Source organism: Neoarius graeffei, chromosome 4 (genome assembly GCF_027579695.1).
Source record: "Neoarius graeffei isolate fNeoGra1 chromosome 4, fNeoGra1.pri, whole genome shotgun sequence".
Lineage (NCBI taxonomy): Eukaryota > Metazoa > Chordata > Actinopteri > Siluriformes > Ariidae > Neoarius > Neoarius graeffei.
In genome coordinates this window covers 26,050,560-26,075,466 of record NC_083572.1, presented here as the reverse complement: position 1 = coordinate 26,075,466, position 24,907 = coordinate 26,050,560, and the positions used below count along the sequence as shown (strand labels likewise).

The window sequence follows — 24,907 nt, the reverse complement described above, 5'->3', positions numbered from 1 at the left end:
GATCAACATGTAACTCAGAGGGACAGATGGGGGGGGGGGGGAAGAGAGAAAGAGAAAGAAAACACGTTGTTAGGTATGCCCTAAAAATGACAAGTATTAAATCTGTGTGGTAGGCTCGCAGAGATGAGAGTCTTTACATCAGGCATAACACACAATGGCATGTTAATATGGTAAAAAATATATCATGACTCTGCTCTGGCTGGATGCTTGATTGGGTGATGGGAGCACACTCCTCAGCAATGATGAGATGCAGATGGGACCCTTAGGCCTGGCCAAGACAATTCAGTTACATTTCACCGGGTCTGGGACATGCGACAGAATGTCTGACGGCCGATTCCCTGCAGGCTACGATAGCCAGTCGAGGTCCCCACCGTCTCCACCAAAAGATTTCCTGTTGACTCCATGTAACTCAGAGGGACAGATTTGGGGTGGGGGGGAGAGAAAGAAAACAGGTGGTTAGGTATGCCCAATGTCACCTGACTAAGTAGGAACAGTATACATATTGCACCGAGTACAAGCAGGGACTCCGGCAACTAACTATGACAGCATAACTAAAAGGAGAGAGCCAGAAGGTAACACAGGCATGAGGGAGCCCCGGGACATAAAGCAGCCAGCCACTACACCGTCAACAAACTCAAGTGAGCAAGCGAGTGGGGACTGACAGCATCCATACATCCCAGTTTACCAAAACACTCTATGTCTGAGGACCCTCCAGATCTACTCCTTTACCTCATAAACACCATTAACAAAAGGCTTGACTAAACAGATATGTTTTCAGCCTAGACTTAAATGCTGAGACTGTGTCTGATTCCCGAACATTACTTGGAAGGCTGTTCCATAACAGTGGGGCTTTGTAAGAAAAGGCTCTGCCCCCTGATGTAGCCTTCACTATACGAGGTACCAGCAGATAGCCTGCACCTTTTGATCTAAGTAGGCGTGGCGGGTCATAGAGGAGCAGAAGTTCACTCAGGTACTGTGGTGCGAGACCATTTAGTGCTTTAAAGGTCAATAGTAGTATTTTATAATCAATACGAAATTTGATTGGGAGCCAATGCAGTGTGGATAAGACAGGCGTGATGTGGTCATATTTTCTAGTTCTAGTAAGGACTCTTGCTGCGGCATTTTGAACTAACTGGAGCTTGTTTATGCACTTATTGGAACATCCAGACAGTAAGGCATTACAATAATCCAACCTGGAGGTAACGAAAGCATGGACTAGTTTTTCTGCATCATGCAATGACATTAAATTTCTTATCTTTGCAATATTTCTGAGATGAAAGAAAGCTATCCGGGTGATGTTATCAATGTGAGTTTCGAATGAAAGACTGGGGTCAATAATCACTCCGAGGTCTTTTACTGCTGCACGTGAAGAAACAGAAAGGCCATCCAGAGTTACTGTGTAATCAGAAAACTTACTTCTAGTTGTATGTGGTCCTAGCACAAGTACTTCAGTCTTGTCAGAGTTAAGCAGAAGGAAATTTATAAGCATCCAGTGTCTAATGTCCTTAACACATTCCTCAATTTTATTAAGCTGGTGTCTCTCATCAGGTTTTGCAGAGACATACAACTGTGTGTCATCAGCATAACAGTGGAAACTAATACAATGTTTACGAATAATATCGCCCAGAGGTAACATATATAGAGAAAAAAGCAGTGGACCCAAGACAGAACCTTGTGGAACACCAAACTTTACCTCGGTACGTCTAGAAATATCACCATTTATATCGACATACTGATAACGATCAGTTAGATAAGACCTGAGCCAGGAGAGGGCCATTCCCTTAACTCCCACAACATTTTCTAGTCTATCCAGAAGAATGGAATGATCAATGGTATCAAATGCTGCACTAAGGTCAAGCAACACAAGTAGCGAGACACAGCCCTGATCAGACGCCAACAGTAGGTCGTTTACTACTTTAACCAGAGCTGTCTCTGTGCTATGATGAGGTCTAAATCCTGACTGATACATTTCATGGATGTTATTCCTATGTAAATATGAGCATAACTGCTGTGCCACAGCTTTTTCAAGGATCTTGGAGATAAAGGGGAGGTTTGATATTGGCAGATAATTGGATAGCTGACAGGGATCAAGGTCAGGTTTTTTAATCAGGGGTTTGATAACTGCTAGTTTAAAGGATTTGGGTACATAGCCAATCATAAGAGAAGAATTTATTATTTTTAGAAGCGGTTCAATTACTCCAGGCATTATCTGTTTGAATAGATGTGTCGGTAAGGGATCTAGTACGCAAGTTGAGGCTTTTGATGTAGAGATTAATGAAAGTAATTCAGTTTCTTTTAGGGGAGTAAAACATTCTAACTGATGATCTGATACAGTTATATTGTTAACTACAAGGTCACTTTCATTGTCTAACCTTAAATTAGTAGTTTGAATTTTTTGTCGGATATTCTCAATTTTGTCATTAAAAAAATTCATGAAGTCGTTGCTACTACATACTGCAGGTGTGCATGTGTTGATAGTGGACTTATTCCTGGTTAATTTTGCTACAGTATTAAATAGGAATCTAGGATTATTTTTGTTATCTTCTATTAGGGAGGAGAAATATGTTGATCTCGCAGCACTAAGAGCTTTTCTATACTTCAGGAAGCTCTCCTTCCAAGCTAATTTGAACCCTACCAATTTTGTTTGACGCCATTTACGTTCCAATTTTCGAGTGGTCTGTTTTAATGTGCGAGTGTCATCATTATACCAGGGTGCTAATTTTTTGTCTCTGACCATTTTCCTTTTTAGAGGAGCTACATTATCTAAAGTATGGCGGAATGTTGACTCTAAGCATTCAGTTGCCTGATCAAGTTCTGCAGGGGCTGACAGTGACCCAATCAAAGTTGACAGCTCTGGGAGATCATTTATAAAGCTCTGTGCAGTAGTTGACGTGAAAGTACGTTTAATACAGTAGCGTGGTGAGGTGCATATATTATTACTCAGACATATTTTTGAATGAGATGAGACAATGATCTGAGATAACTTCAGACTGTGGAAGTATGACTATATTGTCTACGTTTAATCTGAATGTTAGTATTAGATCAAGGGTGTGACCACCATTATGGGTCGGTCCTATGACATTCTGCTTAATCCCGACTGAATCTAAGATGGACACAAACGCTGTTTTTAAAGGGTCTTCTGGGTTATCGAAGTGAATATTAAAATCTCCGACAACTAAAGCTTTGTCTAAGGAAATAACCAAATCTGAGATAAAATCTGCAAATTCAGAAAGAAACTCAGAATATGGCCCCGGGGGCCTGTAAATAATAAGCAATGGAATTAACTGGGTAGACTTATTTTTCGAGGCTACATACATTATATGAGTATGAAGAACTTCAAATGTATTAAATTTATAACCAGGTTTGTGTGTTACACCTAGATAATCGTTATAAATAACCGCGACGCCTCCTCCTCTGCCAGTTAGACGAGGCTGGTGTATATAACTGTATCCAGGAGGACTCGCTTCATTTAATGCTATATATTCATTTGGCTTAATCCATGTTTCTGTTAAACACAGTACATTAAACTCCTGATCAGTAATGAGTTCATTAACCATTAGCGCTTTAGATGTAAGAGATCTAATATTTAATAGCCCCACCTTTAGATCAAAGGTGCTGGCAGCAGCTGTACAGTCAGTCTGATCTAATTTTATATTGATTAGGTTACTGGAACAAACTCTCTGAAAATTTCTACCTTTTTGTTGAGCTCGGGGAACAGACACAGTCTCGATGTAGTGGGCCCTGAGTGACGACTCTGTGCAGCTAGCAGACAGTCGGTTTAGCCTGTTCGTCTGCTCCCTGGCCTTGGCTCTGGATTGTCAGAAATTAACTAGGCCTGTTCTGAGACTATGACCTATGCTGCAGGAAATGAGAGCAGCACCTTCCCGAGTGGGATGGATACCGTCCCGCCCTAACAGGCCAGCAGTGCCCTCAAAATTAGCCCAATTATCTATAAAGCCCACACTGTTTTCAGAGCACCACCTGGACAGCCAGCAGTTCAGCGACCATAACCTGCTGTAAGCTACATCGCCACACCGCATTGGGATGGGGCCAGAGCATACTACAGCATCAGACATCGCCTTCGCTAATTTAAACACCTCTACAAAGTTACTCTTAGTAACCTCAGACTGACGAAGGCGTATATCATTAGCTCCTGCATGGATAACTATCTTTGAGAACCTGTACTTGCCTAGGACCCTAAGATTACCTGCTATGTCCGGTGCCCTGGCTCCCGGTATACACCTGACTAAAGCTGCTGGTGCCCCTAAAGGCTGAGCTAATTTCACGTGCCGTATGATAGAGTCCCCTATAACCAGAGCTCTTTCAGGTTTCTCAGTGGGTGCAAACCTGTTCGACACGTGACGCGGAGAGGAGTGGTGCTCCCGTGGGCGAGCCTCAGCGGTAGCTTTGGCTCTACGCTTATGCCGCCGAGCCGTCACCCATTCGCCCCGCTGTAAGGGCTCTAATGCCGGAGTTGGGGGATTGCTAACTCCACCTAGGGCGTCCAGACTTTCCCTAACAGAAACTACACTGTTCTCACGCTCACTAACCTGCTCTAAAGCCTGGACACGCACTTCTAGCACTGAAATCTTCTCCGTCAGAGAGCTAACTAATCTGCACTTATCACAAGTAAAGCTAATAGAGCTATCGCTAGTGACGGAGGAAGAATGACTAAACATCCTGCACTCAGCACACTGAACAGGCTGAAGGTGTGCCATGATGAAAAGATTCACGTACCTTAAATGAAGATCTGTTGATATTAAAGCAGATCAGATGGCCTCCGCTTGTGGACTTTACACAGGAGGAGAGAAAAAGAAAGCTTCCGGTCTCGGCGTTCTTCCGAAAAAAGAAAGAGAAAAAACCGGGAAAAAAACCGGAAAAAGGAAAGCGAAAGTGAAAAGTACAAAAATGAAAGCGACAGTATAATAAAAATGAAGAGGATACTGGAAATTTATTTATTATTTATTTATTAGAAAAAAAGTTAAAAAAGGATTAGTAATTAACGCCGGCACTCGCGGGAAAAAGGACTCGGCGCGAACAACTCAGGAAACAGGAAGTGCGTAAACCAGGAAGAGATTACACTCAAAACAACTACCCATTCAAGTATAATAAAGAGTGGGTCCTGCCATAGTTTAATAAGGGGAGGTCCCGGTGTCGCGTTGGCGGGAGCAGCTGTCACAGAGCCGTCTACATCAGCTCCGCATCAGAGTGAGGAGCCGCCGGCTCCTCCTCTCTCTATTGGGGAATCCCTGGCGGATTTCCCATTAGAGCAGTCGCGAGACTAGTCTCTGCGGCATGTGTTTGACCAAGTGAGAGTAATCGATGGTCAAACGCTCCAGCCAAATGCCACCCCGTCCTTCCCTTACTTCGCGATTATGAAGGATAGATTATACCGAGTGACGCAGGACACTCCGACTAAAGAGTGAGTCACGCAGCTTTTGATTCTGAAAAGCCGCCGGTAATTGGTATTCCAGGCGGCTCAGTTTAATCCCATGGCTGGACACTTAGGGCAGGATAAAACACTAGCCCGAATAATGGCCCGATTCTATTGGCCGGGGATTCGCGGTGATGTCCGTAGGTGGTGTACAGCATGCCGCGAATGCCAGTTAGTAAATCCAGCGGCCATTCCAAAAGCGCCTTTGCGCCTTCTCCCATTAATCGAGACCCCGTTCGAAAGAATTGGGATGGATCTCGTCGGGGCATTAGATTGGTCAGTACGAGGGTACCGCTTTATATTAGTTCTGGTGGGCTATGCAACGCGATACCCAGAAGCAGTGCCTCTTCGTAATATCTCAGCACGCAGTATTGCGGAGGCGCTCTTCCGCGTCATCTCCCGAGTTGGAATCCCGAAAGAGATTCTGACTGATCAAGGCACAGCATTTATGTCACGTACACTAAAGGAACTGTATGGGTTATTAGGTATTAAGCTGATCCGCACCAGCATGTATCACCCACAAACAGACAGTTTAGTTGAACGGTTCAATCGCACCCTCAAAAATATAATTAAAAAATTCGTAAGTGAGGACGCACGTAATTGGGATAAGTGGCTCGAACCCTTGTTGTTTTCAGTGCGAGAGGTCCCTCAAGCCTCCACGGGGTTCTCCCTGTTTGAATGGGCAGAATATGGGCGGAAGCCGCGCGGCATTCTAGATGTGCTGCGGGAAAATTGGGAGAAGGGACCTTCACAAAGTAAAAATGAAATCCAATACGTTATTGACCTGTGCGCAAAACTCCACACACTCACACACCTAACCCAGGAGAATTTGCGGCAGGCCCAAGAACGACAAACCCGCCTGTACAACAAGGGTACGCGCCTCAGGGAGTTTGCACCGGGAGATAAAGTACTCGTACTTTTGCCCACATCGAATCCAAATTAGTCGCCAAGTGGCAAGGACACTTTGAGGTCACACGGCGAGTCGGGGACATTGACTATGAGGTGAGGTGAACGGACAGGGGTGGGGCGTTACAAGTTTACCACCTCAACCTGCTCAAACTCTGGAATGAGGAGGTCCCCGTGGCATTGGTGTCGGTGGTTCCAGAGAAGGCGGAGCTGGGGCTGGAGATTCAAAAAGGAACATTGGCATCGCGTACCTCTCCGGTCCCCTGTGGAGACCACCTCTCCCTGTCCCAACTCATGGAGGTTGCCCAGTTGCAGACCGAGTTTTCGGACGTATTCTCGCCCCTGCCTGGCCACACCAACCTCATTGAACACCACATTGAGACGCCCCCGGGGGTGGTAGTGCGTAGCCACCCTTACGGGCTACCCGAACACAAGAAAAAAGTGGTTCGGGAAGAACTCGAGGCCATGCTCGAAATGGGCATTGTCGAGGAGTACCACAGTGACTGGAGCAGCCTGGTGGTCTTGGTACCCAAGGCCGATGGGTCGGTCCGGTTCTGTGTGGACTACAGAAAAGTCAATGCGGTGTCTAAATTCGACGTGTACACAATGCCTCGTATTGATGAGCTGCTCGATCGACTAGGCACGGCTCGCTTTTACTCGACACTGGATTTAACAAAGGGTTATTGGCAGATCCCCTTGACTCCATTATCCCGAGAAAAAACGGCCTTTTCCACACCATTCGGCTTACACCAGTTTGTCACACTTCCTTTTGGGCTGTTTGGGGCATCCGCTACGTTTCAGCGGCTGATGGATAGGGTCCTTCGCCCCCACGCCACCCATGCCGCCGCCTATCTTGACGATATCATTATCTGTAGTAATGACTGGCCGAGGCACCTCCAACATCTGAGGGCCGTCCTTAGGTCGCTGAGGCAGGCGTGTCTCGCAGCCAACCCAAAGAAGTGTGCGATTGGGCGGGTGGAAGTATGGTATCTGGGCTTCCACTTGGGCAATGGGCAGGTGCGTTCCCAAATTAACAAGACAGCGGCAATTGCGGCCTGCCCGAGGCCCAAGACCAAAAAGGGGGTGAGACAGTTCCTGGGGCTGGCTGGCTATTATCGTAGGTTTATACCTAATTATTCGGACATCACCAGCCCGCTGACTGATCTCACTAAAAAGGGGGCACCAGATCCGGTCCAGTGGACGGAGCAATGCCAGCGGGCTTTTTCTGAGGTAAAGGCTACACCGTGTGGGGGGCCAGTGTTACACTCCTGTGGGTGCAATCAGTTAATTATTGAAATTAAGTGATCAATCTCATTAAACCAGTCTCATTAAATTTGAAGGTTAATAATTAAAATGAATCAGTCCCATTGAATTGTTTACTTTGACTCCTTTGAATTGAATCATACCATAGAATCAGTCTCATTTGAAGTGAATCATTCAGTGAATCGTTCAATGAATCATTTAGTGAATCGTTCAATGAATCATTTAGTGAATCGTTCAATGAATCATTTAGTGAATCATACCATTAATCCTGGTGCTTAATAATAAATTACCAAACAGCTAAATTATGGTATATTTCCAAATTATTACGATCACTTACCATATTACATAACTTTTATATGCACCCTTTTGAATTCTTTGAGGGATTGGGGACTTCAGATATTGTTCACAGAAATAAACACAGTTTGTTTAATAAATGAATTTATTATACAAAGATAAAAATAAATCAATATATACAAATATGGTGTGTGTGTGTGTGTATATGGCCTAGCTTGTTGCTAGCTAAAACAAAGGGATGTTATCTAAATAGAACAAAGGATTAGCTCTGTTGCTAATGTGTGTGTGTGGGGGGGGAAGGACTTGACCATGTGTTTAGCCTCGTGTAGCTAACTACAAACTACACGTGGTGGAGGCCTAGATTAGCCTTGTGTTGCTAGTGTGCTTGTGAAAGGCCCTATGGCCTAGCTAAAGTGTGTTTGTTAGGCCTAGTGAGGCCTACTGAGCACGTGTTGCTAAAGACAAAGGGAAGCTGTCTAAAGTGTATCAGGCCTGGTCAGGCCTGTTGAGCACGTGTTTTCTCAGTAACAAAGATTCCACACTCATAACATTACCAAACTCACTGAAACCTTGATAAGGTCAAAATGTATGATAAGGAAATTAAAGTGTTAGTCAGAGAGAAAAGCATGCGCAACCTATTAAAACAATTGAGAGAACATAGAACCAAAATAAATCAACACGCTGCTTGTCTAACAGTGTAATGAATAAACCTGGGTTTAAATTCACACTTTCAAATAAAAGCAAATTCCTAAGACTATCTTAATTATGCCCAAATGCCAAAATCTTACTTAATCCTGCCTTTAGCAAGATATGAAGAAATATTCGCCAGTGTAGTCTCGGGCCTCGCCGTGGGAGCACGTGAGCCGCTCGTGATGGAGGCGTAGAGAACTTTCTGGGTCCAGCGGAGCACTTGGGTGGTTCCCATGGAAAGCAGAGGATTCTTGGTGCGAACCTCAGCGTTCGAGAGGAAAAGTCTCTGATCAGAATAAGATGCACAGCGCTTTTGAGTTAAAAAGGATTCAATCGCTTCTTAACTTTCAACTGCCTGGGCTGCAGTCGTGACGTCACTTCTAATACAAGTAAACCGGTTGTAACTCAGGTTGAGTTTAAAGATCGCGTGACTCTAGAGTTTACCTTTGCCAAGGGTAAGAAAGAAAATCGCGCTGAGTGATGGATCTTGCAAGAAAGAAGACGTCTTTTTGGTGGAGAGCATCTCTTTTGTGCGTCTAGCTTCCTTGAAAACCGGACGCGAGAGACAAAATGGCGGAGCTTCCGCTTGGACTTATGCGCGCATGGTGGACTGACGTAGATGATCCCGCCCACGCGTGACGTAGGTCACGCGGAAGAGGACTGGTAGTTGTAGTCCTTAGACACAGAATGGCGGCATGATACCTACAACTCCCCTGACTTTTCTCTCTCTTTTATATTGCAGACGGACGCGTCGGACAGAGAGCTGGGGGCTGTTTTGTCCCAGGAGGTGGAGGGGGAGGATCGCCCAGTGCTGTATATAAGTCGGAAGCTGTCGGTGCGTGAGGGGCGCTACAGCACCATAGAGAAGGAGTGCCTGGCCATCAAGTGGGTGGTCCTCGCCCTCCGTTACTACCTGCTGGGATGCCCTTTCACCCTCTGTTTGGACCACGCGCCCCTCCAGTGGCTCCACCGCATGAAGGATGCCAATGCGCGGATCACCCATTGGTATCTGGCACTCCAACCCTTTAACTTCAAGGTGGTCCACAGGCCGGGGGCACAGATGGTCGTGGCGGACTTCCTCTCCTGTCAAGGGGGGGAGTCAGCTGCAGGCCGGACGGCTGCCCGGCCTGAGTCGGGCGGTGGGGGTATGTGGCAGTGGGGGCGTGGTCAAGCATCGGTCTGTGACCGGAGGGCGGAGTCAGGGAAGGTAAGGGGCAGAATCATTACACCTGATGTGAATTAACCTGTTTGTGTCTCTTCCCAGCAGCCGCGCCCTATTTAAGGAAGAGAGTGAGAGCAGAGCAGGCTCTCTCCCGACCAGAACACATGTGTGTGGCATGTGTGTCTGTATGCATATATATATATGCATACAGACACACACATATATACACAACTCCAATTCCAAAAAAGTTGGGACAAAGTACAAATTGTAAATAAAAACAGAATGCAATGATGTAGAAGTTTCAAAATTCCATATTTTATTCAGAATAGAACATAGATGACATATCAAATGTTTAAACTGAGAAAATGTATCATTTAAAAAGAAAAATTAGGTGATTTTAAATTTCATGACAACAACACATCTCAAAAAAGTTGGGACAAGGCCATGTTTACCACTGTGAGACATCCCCTTTTCTCTTTACAACAGTCTGTAAACGTCTGGGGACTGAGGAGACAAGTTGCTCAAGTTTAGGGATAGGAATGTTAACCCATTCTTGTCTAATGTAGGATTCTAGTTGCTCAACTGTCTTAGGTCTTTTTTGTCGTATCTTCCATTTTATGATGCGCCAAATGTTTTCTATGGGTGAAAGATCTGGACTGCAGGCTGGCCAGTTCAGTACCTGGACCCTTCTTCTACGCAGCCATGATGCTGTAATTGACGCAGTATGTGGTTTGGCATTGTCATGTTGGAAAATGCAAGGTCTTCCCTGAAAGAGATGTCATCTGGATGGGAGCATATGTTGCTCTAGAACCTGGATATATCTTTCAGCATTGATGGTGTCTTTCCAGATGTGTAAGCTGCCCATGCCACATGCACTAATGCAACCCCACACCATCAGAGATGCAGGTTTCTGAACTGAGCACTGATAACAACTTGGGTCATCCTTCTCCTCTTTAGTCCGAATGACACGGCATCCCTGATTTCCATAAAGAACTTCAAATTTTGATTCGTTTGACCACAGAACAGTTTTCCACTTTGCCACAGTCCATTTTAAATGAGCCTTGGCCCAGAGAACACGTCTGTGCTTCTGGATCGTGTTTAGATATGGCTTCTTCTTTGAACTGTAGAGTTTTAGCTGGCAACGGAGGATGGCACGGTGAATTGTGCTCACAGATAATGTTCTCTGGAAATATTCCTGAGCCCATTTTGTGATTTCCAATACAGAAGCATGCCTGTATGTGATGCAGTGCCGTCTAAGGGCCCGAAGATCATGGGCACCCAGTATGGTTTTCCGGCCTTGACCCTTACGCACAGAGATTCTTCCAGATTCTCTGAATCTTTTGATGATATTATGCACTGTAGATGATGATATGTTCAAACTCTTTGCAATTTTACACTGTTGAACTCCTTTCTGATATTGCTCCACTATGTGTCGGTGCAGAATTAGGGGGATTGGTGATCCTCTTCCCATCTTTACTTCTGAGAGCCGCTGCCACTCCAAGATGCTCTTTTTATACCCAGTCATGTTAATGACCTATTGTCAACTGACCTAATGAGTTGCAGTTTGGTCCTCCAGCTGTCCCTTTTTTTGTACCTTTAACTTTTCCAGCCTCTTATTGCCCCTGTCCCAACTTTTTTGAGATGTGTTGCTGTCATGAAATTTCAAATGAGCCAATATTTGGCATGAAATTTCAAAATGTCTCACTTTCGACATTTGATATGTTGTCTATGTTCTACTGTGAATACAATATCATTTTTTGAGATTTGTAAATTATTGCATTCTGTTTTTATTTACAATTTGTACTTTGTCCCAACTTTTTTGGAATCGGGGTTGTATATGAATAAACGTATAGAAGCTGAAAAGCTGACAATAAAGGAGTCATTGAGAACTCAGTACTGTCCTGCTGTGCTTCTGTGCTCCACCCACCTAGAACGCTTGCTACAGTTACTATAATCAAATTAAATTTCTTGCAAGTCTAAGGAAAACCGGATTCATACAAAAGGCAACGTCTTGTAGATTTTGTTCTGTGCCTGTTTAAGGCACTAATGACTCCAGAAATGCATCCAATCAGAGAGGAGCTTGCTAGCTTGTCCGAATCGAAAACAAAATGGCGATGGCAAGCATAATAACATTCCTGGTCGTGTCCTGAGAGACTGTGCCAAGGAGCTCACAGATGTCTTTACAGACATCTTCAACATCTCATTGAGCCAGGCTGTTGTCCCCACGTGCCTCAAAACCACCACCATCATCCTGGTCCCGAAGAAGCCGTCTCCCTCCTGTTTCAATGACTACTGCCCTGTCGCACTCACTCCCATCCTCATGAAGTGCTTTGAATGGCTAGTCATGCGGCATATCAAGTCTGCCCTCCCCCCCGCCCTGGACCCTTTCCAGTTTGCATATCAGTCCAACCGTTCGACTGATGATGCCATCTCCACTGCCCTCCACTCAGCCCTCACCCACCTGGAGACAAAAGACTCGTATGTCAGAATGCTGTTCATAGACTTTAGCTCAGCATTCAACACAATCATTCCTCAGCAGCTCATTCATAAACTGGACCAACTGGGACTCAACACCTCCCTGTGCAACTGGCTGCTGGACTTCCTGACGGGGAGACCACCGACTGTACGGGTCAGCAGCAACTTCTCCAGCACCATCACATTGAACACGGGGGCCCCCCAGGATGTGTGCTAAGCCCCCTCCTCTTCACTCTGCTGACCCACGACTGCACACCAACATCCAACTCTAATCTCTTCATTAAGTTTGTGGATGACACGACTGTGGTGGGTCTCATCAGCAATGGCGATGAGACCATCTACAGGAGTGAGGTGAGCCGCTTGGCCATGTGGTGCAAGGACAACAATCTCTGTCTGAACGTGGAGAAGACGAAGGAGATTGTTGTGGACTTCAGGAGAGAGCACACCTAGCATGCTCCACTATCTATCAATGGTGCTGCAGTGGAGAGGGTGAGCAGCACCAAGTTTCTGGGTGTACACATCTCTGAAGACCTGTCCTGGAGCAACAACACCGCATCACTGGCCAAAAAAGCCCAACAGCGTCTGTACTTCCTCCACAAACTGAGGAGAGCAAGAGCCCCGGCCCCCATCATGCACACTTTCTACAGAGGCACCATCGAGAACATCCTGGCCAGCTGCATCACCGTGTGGTATGGCGCCTCACCATGTCCTGCTGCAAGTCTCTGCAGCGCATCATGAGAGCAGCTGAGAGGATCATTGGTGTCTCTCTCCCTTCTCTAATGGATAACTCCTGCCTCACCTGCAAAGCCATCAGGATTGCAGGCGACCCCACCCACCCATCTCACAGCCTCTTCAGTCTGCTGCCATCGGGGAGGAGACTGCGGAGCCTCCGGGCCAAAACCAGCAGGTTCAAGAATAGTTTCCTTCACCAGGCAGTCAGGAGGCTCAACTCCCTCCCTGTTCTGCCCCTCCTCCCCCCTCTGCCCCCTGCCACAGATTCTGCTCACACACACCCCTGCCCCCCCTTCAGCATCTGACATGTCATCCTCACAGTTCCCCCCCCAAACACACACGTATGTATGTATGTATGTATGTATGTATGTATGTACACACACATACATACATACATACATACATACATACATACATACATCTCATCGTTCATTAACACACTGAACTCAGGGACCGCACATCTCACTTTACCTCGCTCATTTGCACTATTCCGCACTACCTCACCTTAACAGCTGCTAGTTTGTTTATACTGCTTATTTCATGTTTTCCTGCTATACCTCAAGTGCCCTTGATTGTTTGTTTATTTGCACCAATTTATGTGTGTGTGTGTGTGTATGAGTGTTTAGTCTGTCTAGTTCTTATCTAGTGTTTATACTGTTTATATTGTTTGTCTGAGTGTTTAGTCTATGTCTAGTTCTTATCTAGAGTGTTTATACTGTTTATATTGTTTGTTTTTTCAATTATTCTATTTTTATTTATTGCATTGCCTGTTTGCACTGTGGGTCAGAGAGGACTGAAATTTCATCTGTGCTGTATGTTGAGCATGTATAGCATATTTGACAATAAAGTTGACTTGACTTGACGTGTCATGTGTTTTATTCTTGGTGGTATTTCAAGGATTTTACATACTTAACAATGAGGCAACGATTGGCAACTAACCAAAATAAAGGTAATACAGATCTTAGAATAGTCCTAGAATTTGAGATGGGAAAATGTAAGGTTGCATCAACCTGTTAAATTTTTCGGTTTTGGGTAAATCCATTACCTAATGAAGACTTGGTAATTTAACTTGGATAATACAGGCGAGTGTAAAAAAAAAGTTATCATTCATCAATGTTTAATGTTATCAGACCTTATTTTTCATATATTCCTAGTTTAACGCACAAAACTGTTTCTTTAGTGAAAAAACTACATACAATGATGCATAGTTCCTTCAGCTCCCATACATGTATTCAAAATTCTTACGTGCAGATATCATGGGCAAGAGAAAGAGAGCTGCTTACATGAGGGAATATCAGAAAAGAATGGATGATTCTTACATGCTTGTCAAAACACAGCTGATAGTCTTGGATACAAAGATACCATGGGTCAGACACCTCAACATCACATCACATCATACTGAGAACTCCACCCATGATGCTGATGTTAATGATGACGTGGAAACAATCTCTGTAATTCATGACACTAAATTATGATGGTCCGCAGGTAGAAAGTACTGATGAAGATAATGAATCAGTACGAGTGGACCGTGGTAATGATGGTTACGAGATCAACTGGTTGGATACCTTGAAAGATCCAGACAATCAGAACATTTTGAAAGATGACTTATCTCAGTGGTCAATAGATGAGAATATCCTGACACATAGTCTGAGTGGACTGCTATCAATCTCGAGCAAGTCTCTTCCCTTCCTCCCTAAAGACCCTCGTGCATTGAAACATACAATGAGATGAGTGGATGTGACAGAGGTTGCTGGGGGAGAATATGTTTACCTTGGAGTTGCACCTGGTCTCGTGATACATCAAGAGCAATAATGATAATGTTGAAACATTGGCCCTGACAGTGAATGTAGATGGAATACCCTTGTTTGAAAGCAAATCTTCAACTCTCTGGCCCATTTTGGCATCTGTTAATGGGAGTCACCTATTTGCAATCGCACAGTGGCTAGGACCTACAAAACCAAACAACATGGCAGATTTCCTGACTGATTTCATAAAGGAAACAGAAGACCTAAGCACCAACAATTTCACCTACCAAGACAGGGTTTACAGAGTCAGGATAAAAGCCTTTGCGTGTGATGCACCCGCTTGGTCTTTCCTTAAGTGCATAACTGGCCACACCGGTTACGATTCTAGTGAGAGGTGTGAAGCACATGGGCAATACTTTGGATCTGTGCGACTGCTAGAAACAGATGCCCCACTAAGAACAGACATAAACTTTGCTGCTCAAGATTATGACGACCATCAACAGGGGTTATCGCCTCTTGCAGTCCAATCTCTTGGAATTCCAATGGTCAGTGCTTTTGTACTAGACTATATGCACTTTGTTTGCCTTGGTGTATTGAGATGGATGCTGTTGAATTGGAAGAAAGGTAAACAGAGCATAAAACTAGGTACTCCTAGTTTGGATACAATCTCCGCAAACCTGAAAGAAATGAGGGATAATGTACCATCACTATTCCAACGATGACCACGTGTGCTTGATGAACTGGAGTATTGGAAAGCAACCAAGTTACTTTTTTTTGTATGGAGGAGTTGTAGCCCTGAAGAACAATATACCAGAAGCACAGTACCACCATTTCTTGGCACGTAGCATGGCCATGAGGATTCCCCTGTCAGAAGTGGCAATTACAAATTCTGAGAAGGTGGCATATGCCTGCAACCTGCTGGAATGGTTTGTGAAGGAATCGGTTAAGATATATGGTCCTGAGTTTATCACATACAACGTCCACAGTCTGATCCACATCACAGATGATGTCGTATATCATGGCATGCCACTCGACAAAATAAGTGCTTTCCCCTTTGAGAGCTATCTGGGTACACAAAAGTCCCTCGTCCATGGTGCAGTCAGTCCAATTAGACAGGTGGTCAAGTGTCTAGATGAACAAGACCAAAGGAACAATTCAGACCTTGGATGTCAGGAATCACCAGGAGTCTCGAGCAAACTGAGAGACCGAGTTTATCTGCTAGAGGAATGGAACTATGTGTTAGTTCAAGAAGTGTTCAATAATGGCAGTGCTACCTGCCAAATTCTGAAAAGGGAAAGGTCTACCAGCCTCCTTGAATTCCCCGCACCATCTACACAATTTGGCATATGCCATTTCACATCAGTCTCACATACTCATTGTAGAACCAGAGCAGGTGGGTGGAGCACAGAAGCATGGCAGGCCAGAACTGAGTTCTCAGAAACTCTTTTATTTTTAATGATATGTGTGGCTTTTCAGCTCACTCACTGTCTCACACAGGCATTTGGCTTGGGAGAGAGCTCACTTTCTCTGCTCTCTCTCTCCTTTTATAGGGCACGGTCACTGGGGAAGACACACAAACACAGGTTAACTCGCATCAGGTGCAGTGATTCTGCCACTTACCTTCCCTGACTCTGCCCTCCATTCACAGACCGACGCTTGACCACGCCCCTGCTGCCACATATCCCCACTGAGCCGTCCGGCCTGCAGCCGACTCCCCCCCCCCCCCCCCCCTTGACGGGAGAGGAAATCCGCCATGACCATCTGCGCCCCTGGCCTGTGGACCACCTTGAACTTAAACAGCTGGAGTGCCAGATACCAAGGGATGATCTGCGCGTTGGCATCTTTCATGTGTTGGAGCCACTGGAGGGGGGCTTGGTCCAAACAGAGGGTGAAAGGGTGTCCCAGTAGGTAGTAGCGGAGGGTGAGGACTGACCACTTGATGGCGAGGCACTCCTTTTCTATGGTGCTGTACTGGCCCTCATGCACCGACAGCTTACAGCTGATGTACAGCACTGGACGATCCTCCCCCTCCACCCCCTGGGACAGAACAGCCCCCAGCCTTCTGTCTGACGTGTCTGTCTGCAAAACAAAGGGGAGAGAAAAGTCAGGGGAGTGTAACAGTGGCCCCCCACACAGTGCAGCCTTTACCTCAGAGAAAGCCCACTGGCACTGCTCCGTCCACTGGACCAGATCTGGTGCCCCCTTTTTAGTGAGATCAGTCAGCAGGCTGGTGACGTCCGAATAATTAGGTATAAACCTACGATAGTAGTCAGCCAGCCCCAGGAACTGTCTCACCCCCTTTTTGGTCTTGGGCTTCGGGCAGGCCGCAATCACTGCTGTCTTATTAATTTGAGGACGTATCTGCCCATTGCCCAAGTGGAAGCCCAGATACCGTACTTCCACCTGCCCAATTGCACACTTCTTCGGATTAGCTGTGAGACCTGCTCGCCTCAGCAACCAAAGGACAGTCCTTAGATGTTTTAGGTGTCGCGGCCAATCATTACTATAAATAATGATGTCGTCCAAGTATGCAGCCGCGTAGGTGGCGTGGGGGTGGAGGACCCTATCCATAAGCTGCTGGAACGTAGCGGGCACCCCAAACAGCCCAAAAGGAAGTGTGATGAACTGGTGTAAGCCAAACGGTGTGGAAAAGGCCATTTTCTCTCGGGATAACAGAGTCAAGGGGATCTGCCAATATCCCTTTGTCAAATCCAGTGTCGAATAAAAATGAGCCGTGCCTAGTTGATCGAGCAACTCATCAATATGAGGCATTGGGTACGCATCAAATTTAGACACCACGTTGACTTTTCTATAGTCCACACAGAACTGGACCGACCTGTCGGCTTTGGGAACCAAGACCACCGGGCTGCTCCAGTCACTGTGGGACTCCTCAACGATGCCCATTTGGAGCATGGCCTCAAGTTCTTCCCGAACCACCTTTTTTTTGTGTTCGGGCAGTCTGTAAGGGTGGCTGTGCACTACCACCCCCGGGGACATCTCAATGTGGTGTTCTATGAGGTGAGTGCGGCCGGGCAGGGGCGAGAATATGTCAGAAAATTCTGTCCGCAACTGGGTGACCTCCGTGAGTTGGGTCGGAGAGAGGTGGTCTCCACAGGGGACCGGAGCGGTGGGTGATGTCAATTTTAATTTTTGAAACTCCGGCCCTATCTCCGCCTTCTCTGGAACCACTGACACCAACGCCACAGGGACCTCCTCATTCCAAAGTTTTAACAGATTGAGGTGGTAAATCTGTAACGCCCCACCCCTGTCCATTTGCCGCACCTCATAGTCGATGTCCCTGACTCGCCATGCGACCTGAAAGGGTCCTTGCCACCTGCGATCAATTTGGAGCTCAACATGGGCAACAAGACGAGTACTTTATCTCCTGGTGTGAATTCCTTAAGGCGTGCGCCCCTGTCGTACAGATGGACTTGACGTTCTTGGGCCTGCCGCAAATTCTCCTGGGCTAGGTGCATGAGGGTGTGGAGTTTGGCATGCAGGTCGATAACATATTGAATTTCATTTTTGCTTGTTGAAGGTCCCTCCTCCCAATTTTCACGCAGCACATCTAAAATGCCACGCGACTTACACCCGTATAATAATTCAAATGGGGAGAACCCTGTGGAGGCTTGTGGGACCTCTCGCACTGCGAATAACAGGGGCTCGAGCCATTTATCCCAGCTACGTGCGTCATCGCTTACAAATTTTCGAATTATGTTCTTGAGGGTGCGGTTGAACTGTTCGACTAAGCCATCCGTTTGTGGGTGATAAACGCTGGTGCGGATAGGCTTAATTCCCAGTAACTCATATAGTTCGTGCAGTGTGCATGACATAAACGTAGTGCCTTGATCAGTCAGAATCTCTTTGGGGATTCTGACTCGGGAGATGACATGGAAGAGTGCTTCCGCAATACTGTGTGCTGAGATATTGCAAAGAGGCACTGCTTCCGGATATCGCGTTGCATAGTCCACCAGAACTAAAATAAAGCGATATCCTCATGTTGACCGATCTAATGGCCCGACGAGATCCATCCCAATTCTTTCGAACAGGGTCTCAATTAATGGCAGAGGGCGCAAAAGCGCTTTTGGAATGGCCGCTGGATTTACTAACTGGCATTCTCGGCACGCCGTACACCACCTGGGGACATCGCCGCGAATCCCTGGACAATAGACCTGGGCCATTATTCAGGCCTAGTGTCTTATCCTGCCCTAAGTGTCCAGCCATGGGATTAAAGTGAGCTGCCTGGAATATAAATTCCCGGTGGCTCTTTGGGATCAAAAGCTGTGTTATCGGTTCCTTCGTCTGAGTGTCCTGCGTCACTCGGTATAACCTATCCTTAATAATGGAGAAATAGGGAAAGGACGGGGTGGCTTTTGGCTGGAGCATTTGACCATCGATTACTCTCACTTGGTCAAACGCATGCCAGAGAATCTCATCTTGCGACTGCTCTAACAGGAAATCCGCGAGGCTGCTGCTCCTCACTCTGATGCAGTGATGACGTAGACGGCTCTGTGACAGCTGCTCCCGCCAATGCCACACCGGGACCTCCCCCCGCTAAATTATGGCAGGCCCCACTCTTCACTAAATGTGACATTAATTCCCGAAATCCCGGCCAATCAGTCCCCAAAATTATCGAGTGGGTAAGGCGAGGATTAACCGCCGCCTTTACTCTAAATTTCTCCCCTCAAAATAGAATGTGGACTGACACTAAAGGGTAGTTGTGAACATCCTTGTGCACACACAACACCTTCACCAAATGTGCTCTCCCCAATGCCTCATTTTGCACCAGGCTTTGGTGGATTGAGGTCTGATTACAGCCAGAGTCCACCAAAGCCTGATACATATCCCCTTGGATACTCACTGGTATGTGATACGCTCCGGCCCGATTGAGGGCGGTCTCTGGTGCATTGGGGATCCGGACCACTGCACCCACCTCCATCGCCGAGCACTGATGCTAGAGGTGCCCCGGCTCCCCGCAGCGCCAGCATACCGGCCCAGGCTCTCCCTCTGCACCGGTGTTTCGGAGCTCACTCACCTGAGGGGGGGAAGACACAGACATGGAAGTAGGAAACAGTAAGAAGTAGGCTTGCCTGTTAGCAGGGGGAGGAGGCGTGCCACACGCTGTTCCACCGGCCAACCCCATGCCTCTGCTGCCTGCTCAAAAAGAGTGAGGAAGGCTTCAGGGTCATCATGCGGACCCGTCTTCGTTCGGATGAGGTGGGGGGGGTCCGCGGCGGTGGTGATGGTGGACCCCGCCGACGCGAGCAGGTGCCAGAATGCCTGGTGATCTTCCTGCTGTGCCAGCACCAGGGCTTTGAACCGTTGTTCTTGCTCCTTCCGGAGAGTGACCAGCGCCTGGTGCTGGCTCTGTTGGGCTGAGGCGAGGGCATGGACCAGGTCCTTGAAGGGGGAGGACTCCATGGGGCTGTATCCTTCTGTGCTCCGTCCCGGGTTTCGGCACCACTGTAGAACCAGAGCAGGTGGGTGGAGTACAGAAGCATGGCAGGCCAGAACTGAGTTCTCAGAAACTCTTTTATTTTTAATGATATGTGTGGCTTTTCAGCTCATTCACTCTCTCACACATGCATTCAGCTCGGGAGAGAGCTCCCTTTCTCTGCTCTCTCTCTCTCCTTTTATAGGGCGCGGTCACTGGGGAAGACACACAAACACAGGTTAACTCACATCAGGTGCAGTGATTCTGCCACTTACCTTCCCTGACTCTGCCCTCCATTCACAGACCGACACTTGACCATGCCCCCGCTGCCACACTCATTTAAAGAGAGTTCCACTTACATGACTGAAATGCAGAGGACTTATGCTACTAGTTGGTGATGATGAAGAGGGATTTGTATTGTTGCCAATGATACATCAAGAAAACTGAACCAACTGTCAGGGAGGGGGGTTTTTTTTAGGTTTTTTAAAAATTTATTTTCAGAAGTGTTAAATATTTGTCTTTATAATTAAAAAAGCTGTGTAAACAATTTTTATTTTATTTATTTATTTTTGGCCAGATAATTACTTAATACTGACTCATAGTGGTGACTTAGGCCAAGTTTACATTAGACCGTATCTGTCTCGTTTTCTTCGCGGATGCACTGTCCGTTTACATTAAAACACCTGGAAACGCCAGGAAACGGGAATCCACCAGGGTCCACGTATTCAATCCAGATCGTGTCTGGTCCGGTGCTGTGTAAACATTGAGAATACGCAGATACGCTGTGCTGAGCTCTAGCTGGCGTCGTCATTGGACAACGTCACTGTGACATCCACCTTCCTGATTCACTGGTGTTGGTCATGTGATGCGACTGCTGAAAAACGGCATGGACTTCCACCTTGTATCACCTTTCATTAAAGAGTATAAAAGTATGAAAATACTGCAAATACTGATGCAAATACTGCCCATTGTGTAGTTATGATTGTCTTTAGGCTTGCCATCCTTCCACTTGCAAGTGGTAAGTGACGCGCATGCCCGATATGCACTGAGATCACACACACAGCGGCTCAGTCCCGAATCACTGCTTGTGCACTTCACTCGTGCGCTCTGTGAGCTGCGCAGGGCCAGAGTGCGCACCCTCCAGAGGGCACTCGCTGTTCAGGGTGGAGTGATTTGGAGCGCAGGATGCCTGCGGAGCCGAGCGTATCCGTGTATTGGTGTTGCTGTGTGCACGCGAATCGTGTATTGGCGTTGCTGTATGCATGCTAATCGTTTTAAAAACGTTAATCTGATGATCCGCTGATACGGTCTAATGTAAACCCCACCTTATTCAGTATCTCATCTCATCTCATTATCTCTAGCCGCTTTATCCTTCTACAGGGTCGCAGGCAAGCTGGAGCCTATCCCAGCTGACTACGGGCGAAAGGCGGGGTACACCCTGGACAAGTCGCCAGGTCATCACAGGGCTGACACATAGACACAGACAACCATTCACACTCACATTCACACCTACGGTCAATTTAGAGTCACCAGTTAACCTAACCTGCATGTCTTTGGACTGTGGGGGAAACCGGAGCACCCGGAGGAAACCCACGCGGACACGGGGAGAACATGCCAACTCCACACAGAAAGGCCCTCGCCGGCCCCGGGGCTCGAACCCAGGACCTTCTTGCTGTGAGGCGACAGCGCTAACCACTACACCACCGTGCCGCCCCCTTATTCAGTATATGATAGGTAATGTTTCCAATTTCCAGAGAGCATTGTTTACTCTGATTACAATGTGATAAGGAAATTAATTATATATGTATTGATCATGATGCAATGAGATGATAACGAATGATAGACATGGGGCTTTCAAATATTGGGTTCACAGACTTTGAAAGGCATTTTAAAGTTATTTTAACGCATGTAACTGATCGACCATATAGCACTAGCAGTAGTTTAAGAGTTAAATGTATCTTAAGGTTGAGATAAGCTTGATAAGCATATTTTGTCTGCTAGGTTGAAATTCTGGCAAGAGAAAAAAAAAAGAGTCCAGTCTCCTCAGATTTGTATCCGCATTCACATGATGGCTCATCAATCGACCCGTTTGTGAAAAGATGTGCATTAAGACGGCTAAATCCAATATGCATTTATGCAAAATACAATTTATGATTTCCTCTGTGGTCATTTGGAAGAAATTTGTTTCTATTACGCACAAGGATTTGGGGCTTGAAAGAATATTTGGTCTAAGCTGTCTCACATCTGTGGGTAGACAGTTCTAGGCTTTTATGGCGGCAAAAGAAAAGCGTTAATAAGATTAGTTTATTTCTGTGGAGATGGGTTATTTTAACTAAAGCTGTTACAGCTATTTTGGAAGTCAAAAGCTACTTTAAGGTTAAAAATCATTCATGTCTTTTTTTCTTTAGAGAATGTCTACCTTGCCGTACCAGAAGGTGATATGGAAAGAGCGGGGTACACCTGTATCCAGGATTGTACCAGTTAACGAGATTATGGAATCGCATGACAAAACATTCATCGTATGGCCAAATAAAGTGAATGGACAGAAGGATATCGAGAGACAAACAAAACCTGGGAATAATTGGCAGTTCTTCAAAGTGCTGAAATGGAAGCAGTTTTATGGTATGCTTTTGCTGTATTACAATGTTTTTAAATAAATAGGTTAACTATGTTGGTTAATATATGTAGATGATGTAATGAATTGAATAATAATAATAGTAATAATAATAATGTCCATTTCATGAATGGTTTCTTAAAGGTTTAACAGTTCCCCCAAATAGTCAAATGTATTAGACTGATTATACTCTTGATCACGTTATTATGAGTACATTATGCTGGTGTGTTCTTGTATGTTTGTTTTATGACTGATTCTTGTGATTGCCTGCTATGTTTTGTGTTTTATTGTTTGTCTTTTCTAGTCATGTGTACCAAAAAGCTGTGTATGACTTGATAATATATAAATAAATTTGATTTAGAAACACGGGATGAGGAGAGTGACAGCAGCGAATTTATGACCACTGAACCAGAAGGGAACCAATTTGGAGGGGAACAGCAGAGAAGCCAGCAAAAGAAAAAAGGAGCTGACAGTTGCAATGATAATTTATAATTGAAAATGATTTAAATATTTAGCATACATCAGTGAACCGAAATCAAAGTTTGTGCCTATTGTGTCAATATTTCACACGGCAAACTAGTACTTCGAGCATAAAATAAGAATGACACCTTGTTGCTTTCCCTTCATTAACTGTGTTTTATACAGTAGTATGGTTACCTTTCAGTAATTTTTTTCACAATTTCCACATTACAGAGGAGGCAGTCAATCACCTGCGGAGGCAGCTGGCCAGGTCCAAGGCTGATAAACGAGGTACACTGATTTGAAAGGCTGTTCTTACCCTGGAGTTTTATTAAAATCTTCTTCAAACACATACTTGGAGAATTTTATCTTGAAGCAATAAATTAATATGATATTTAACATGAAAGAGCCCTTTGAAATTTTTCAGGTGAAAATTATAATGTTGAAAATTATACTGTTCTCACAAAGCATTGAAATCAGGCAAGGTAAAGTTGTGGTAAATGTTCTTGTGGCTGTTTGACAGATTCTTATCTTAAGAAGTGCAACATTCATACAGTGCAAGTGGTGAACCCATTATTTTTTAATATTTATATGTTTGGACTGAACACTAATGACAAGGAGCATATATAACTTCAACAGGGATAATTCTTTTCTTTCTACAGGTCATGGGGTGCCAGCCATACCCAATGTATTTGAGGATATAAATAAAGAAACAGAAAGGAAGAGGGCCATAAATACCAAACCAGAGAGCGTGTGTCATTCAATGATAGATGATGATAACAGAGAAAAGGTGGTGTCTGAGAGTGAACTCTCAGACGTGGAGGAAGCAGAGAGGCTCAGACAACTTGAGGGGGACATCTCATCCTCTGATTCAGAGATTGACCAGCCAACAAAAAGGCACAAAATGAGCAAAGGAGGAGATTGGGACAGACTAAAGAAAATGACCAAATGTGTCAGACGTCAGATGTGCCTATGAGGAAAGTCCTGATAAGCTATATCACTCCTCAGCCCAAATCCAGTAGTGTGTACGCAGAGTACTAACATTTGAGTTAAACGTAGAAAATATAGTCACACTTCCACAGTCTGAAGTTATCTCGGATCATTATCTCATCTCATTCAAAATGTGTCTGAGCAATAATATATGCACCTCACCACGCTACTGTATTAAACGTACATTCATGTCAACTACTGCACAGAGCTTTATAAATGATCTCCCAGAGTTATCAACTTTGATTGGGTCACTTTCCGCCCCTGCAGAACTTGATCAGGCAACTGAATGCTTAGAGTCAACGTTTCGCTATACGTTAGATAATGTAGCTCCTCTTAAAAGGAAAATGATCAGAGAGAAAAAATTAGCACCCTGGTATAATGATGACACTTTAAAACAGACCACTCGAAAATTGGAACATAAATGGCGTCAAACAATATTGGTAGCATTCAAATTAGCGTGGAAGGAGAGCTTCCTGATGTACAGTGGGGCAAAAAAGTATTTAGTCAGCCACCAATTGTGCAAGTTTTCCCACTTAAAAAGATGAGAGAGGCCTGTAATTTTCATCATAGATACACTTCAACTACGAGAGACAGAATGGGGGGAAAGAATCCAGAAAATCACATTGTAGGATTTTTAATGAATTCATTGGTAAATTCCTCGGTAAAATAAGTATTTGGTCACCTACAAACAAGCAAGATTTCTGGCTCT

General features: G+C 45.5%; 1 protein-coding gene across 1 annotated transcript in view; it reads left to right on the top strand.

The window, feature by feature from the left end:
• LOC132884950 (uncharacterized) overlaps window positions 1-24,649 on the top strand; it is a 67,512-nt gene extending 42,863 nt beyond the window's left edge. The window contains exons 5-7 of the mRNA XM_060919072.1: window positions 22,544-22,757; window positions 23,443-23,499; window positions 23,871-24,649. Of these exons, the coding sequence (XP_060775055.1) occupies window positions 22,544-22,757; window positions 23,443-23,499; window positions 23,871-24,184 (585 nt within the window). The 3' untranslated portion in view covers window positions 24,185-24,649. The remainder of the gene's footprint in view (window positions 1-22,543; window positions 22,758-23,442; window positions 23,500-23,870) is intronic.
• Window positions 24,650-24,907: the final 258 nt, after the last annotated feature.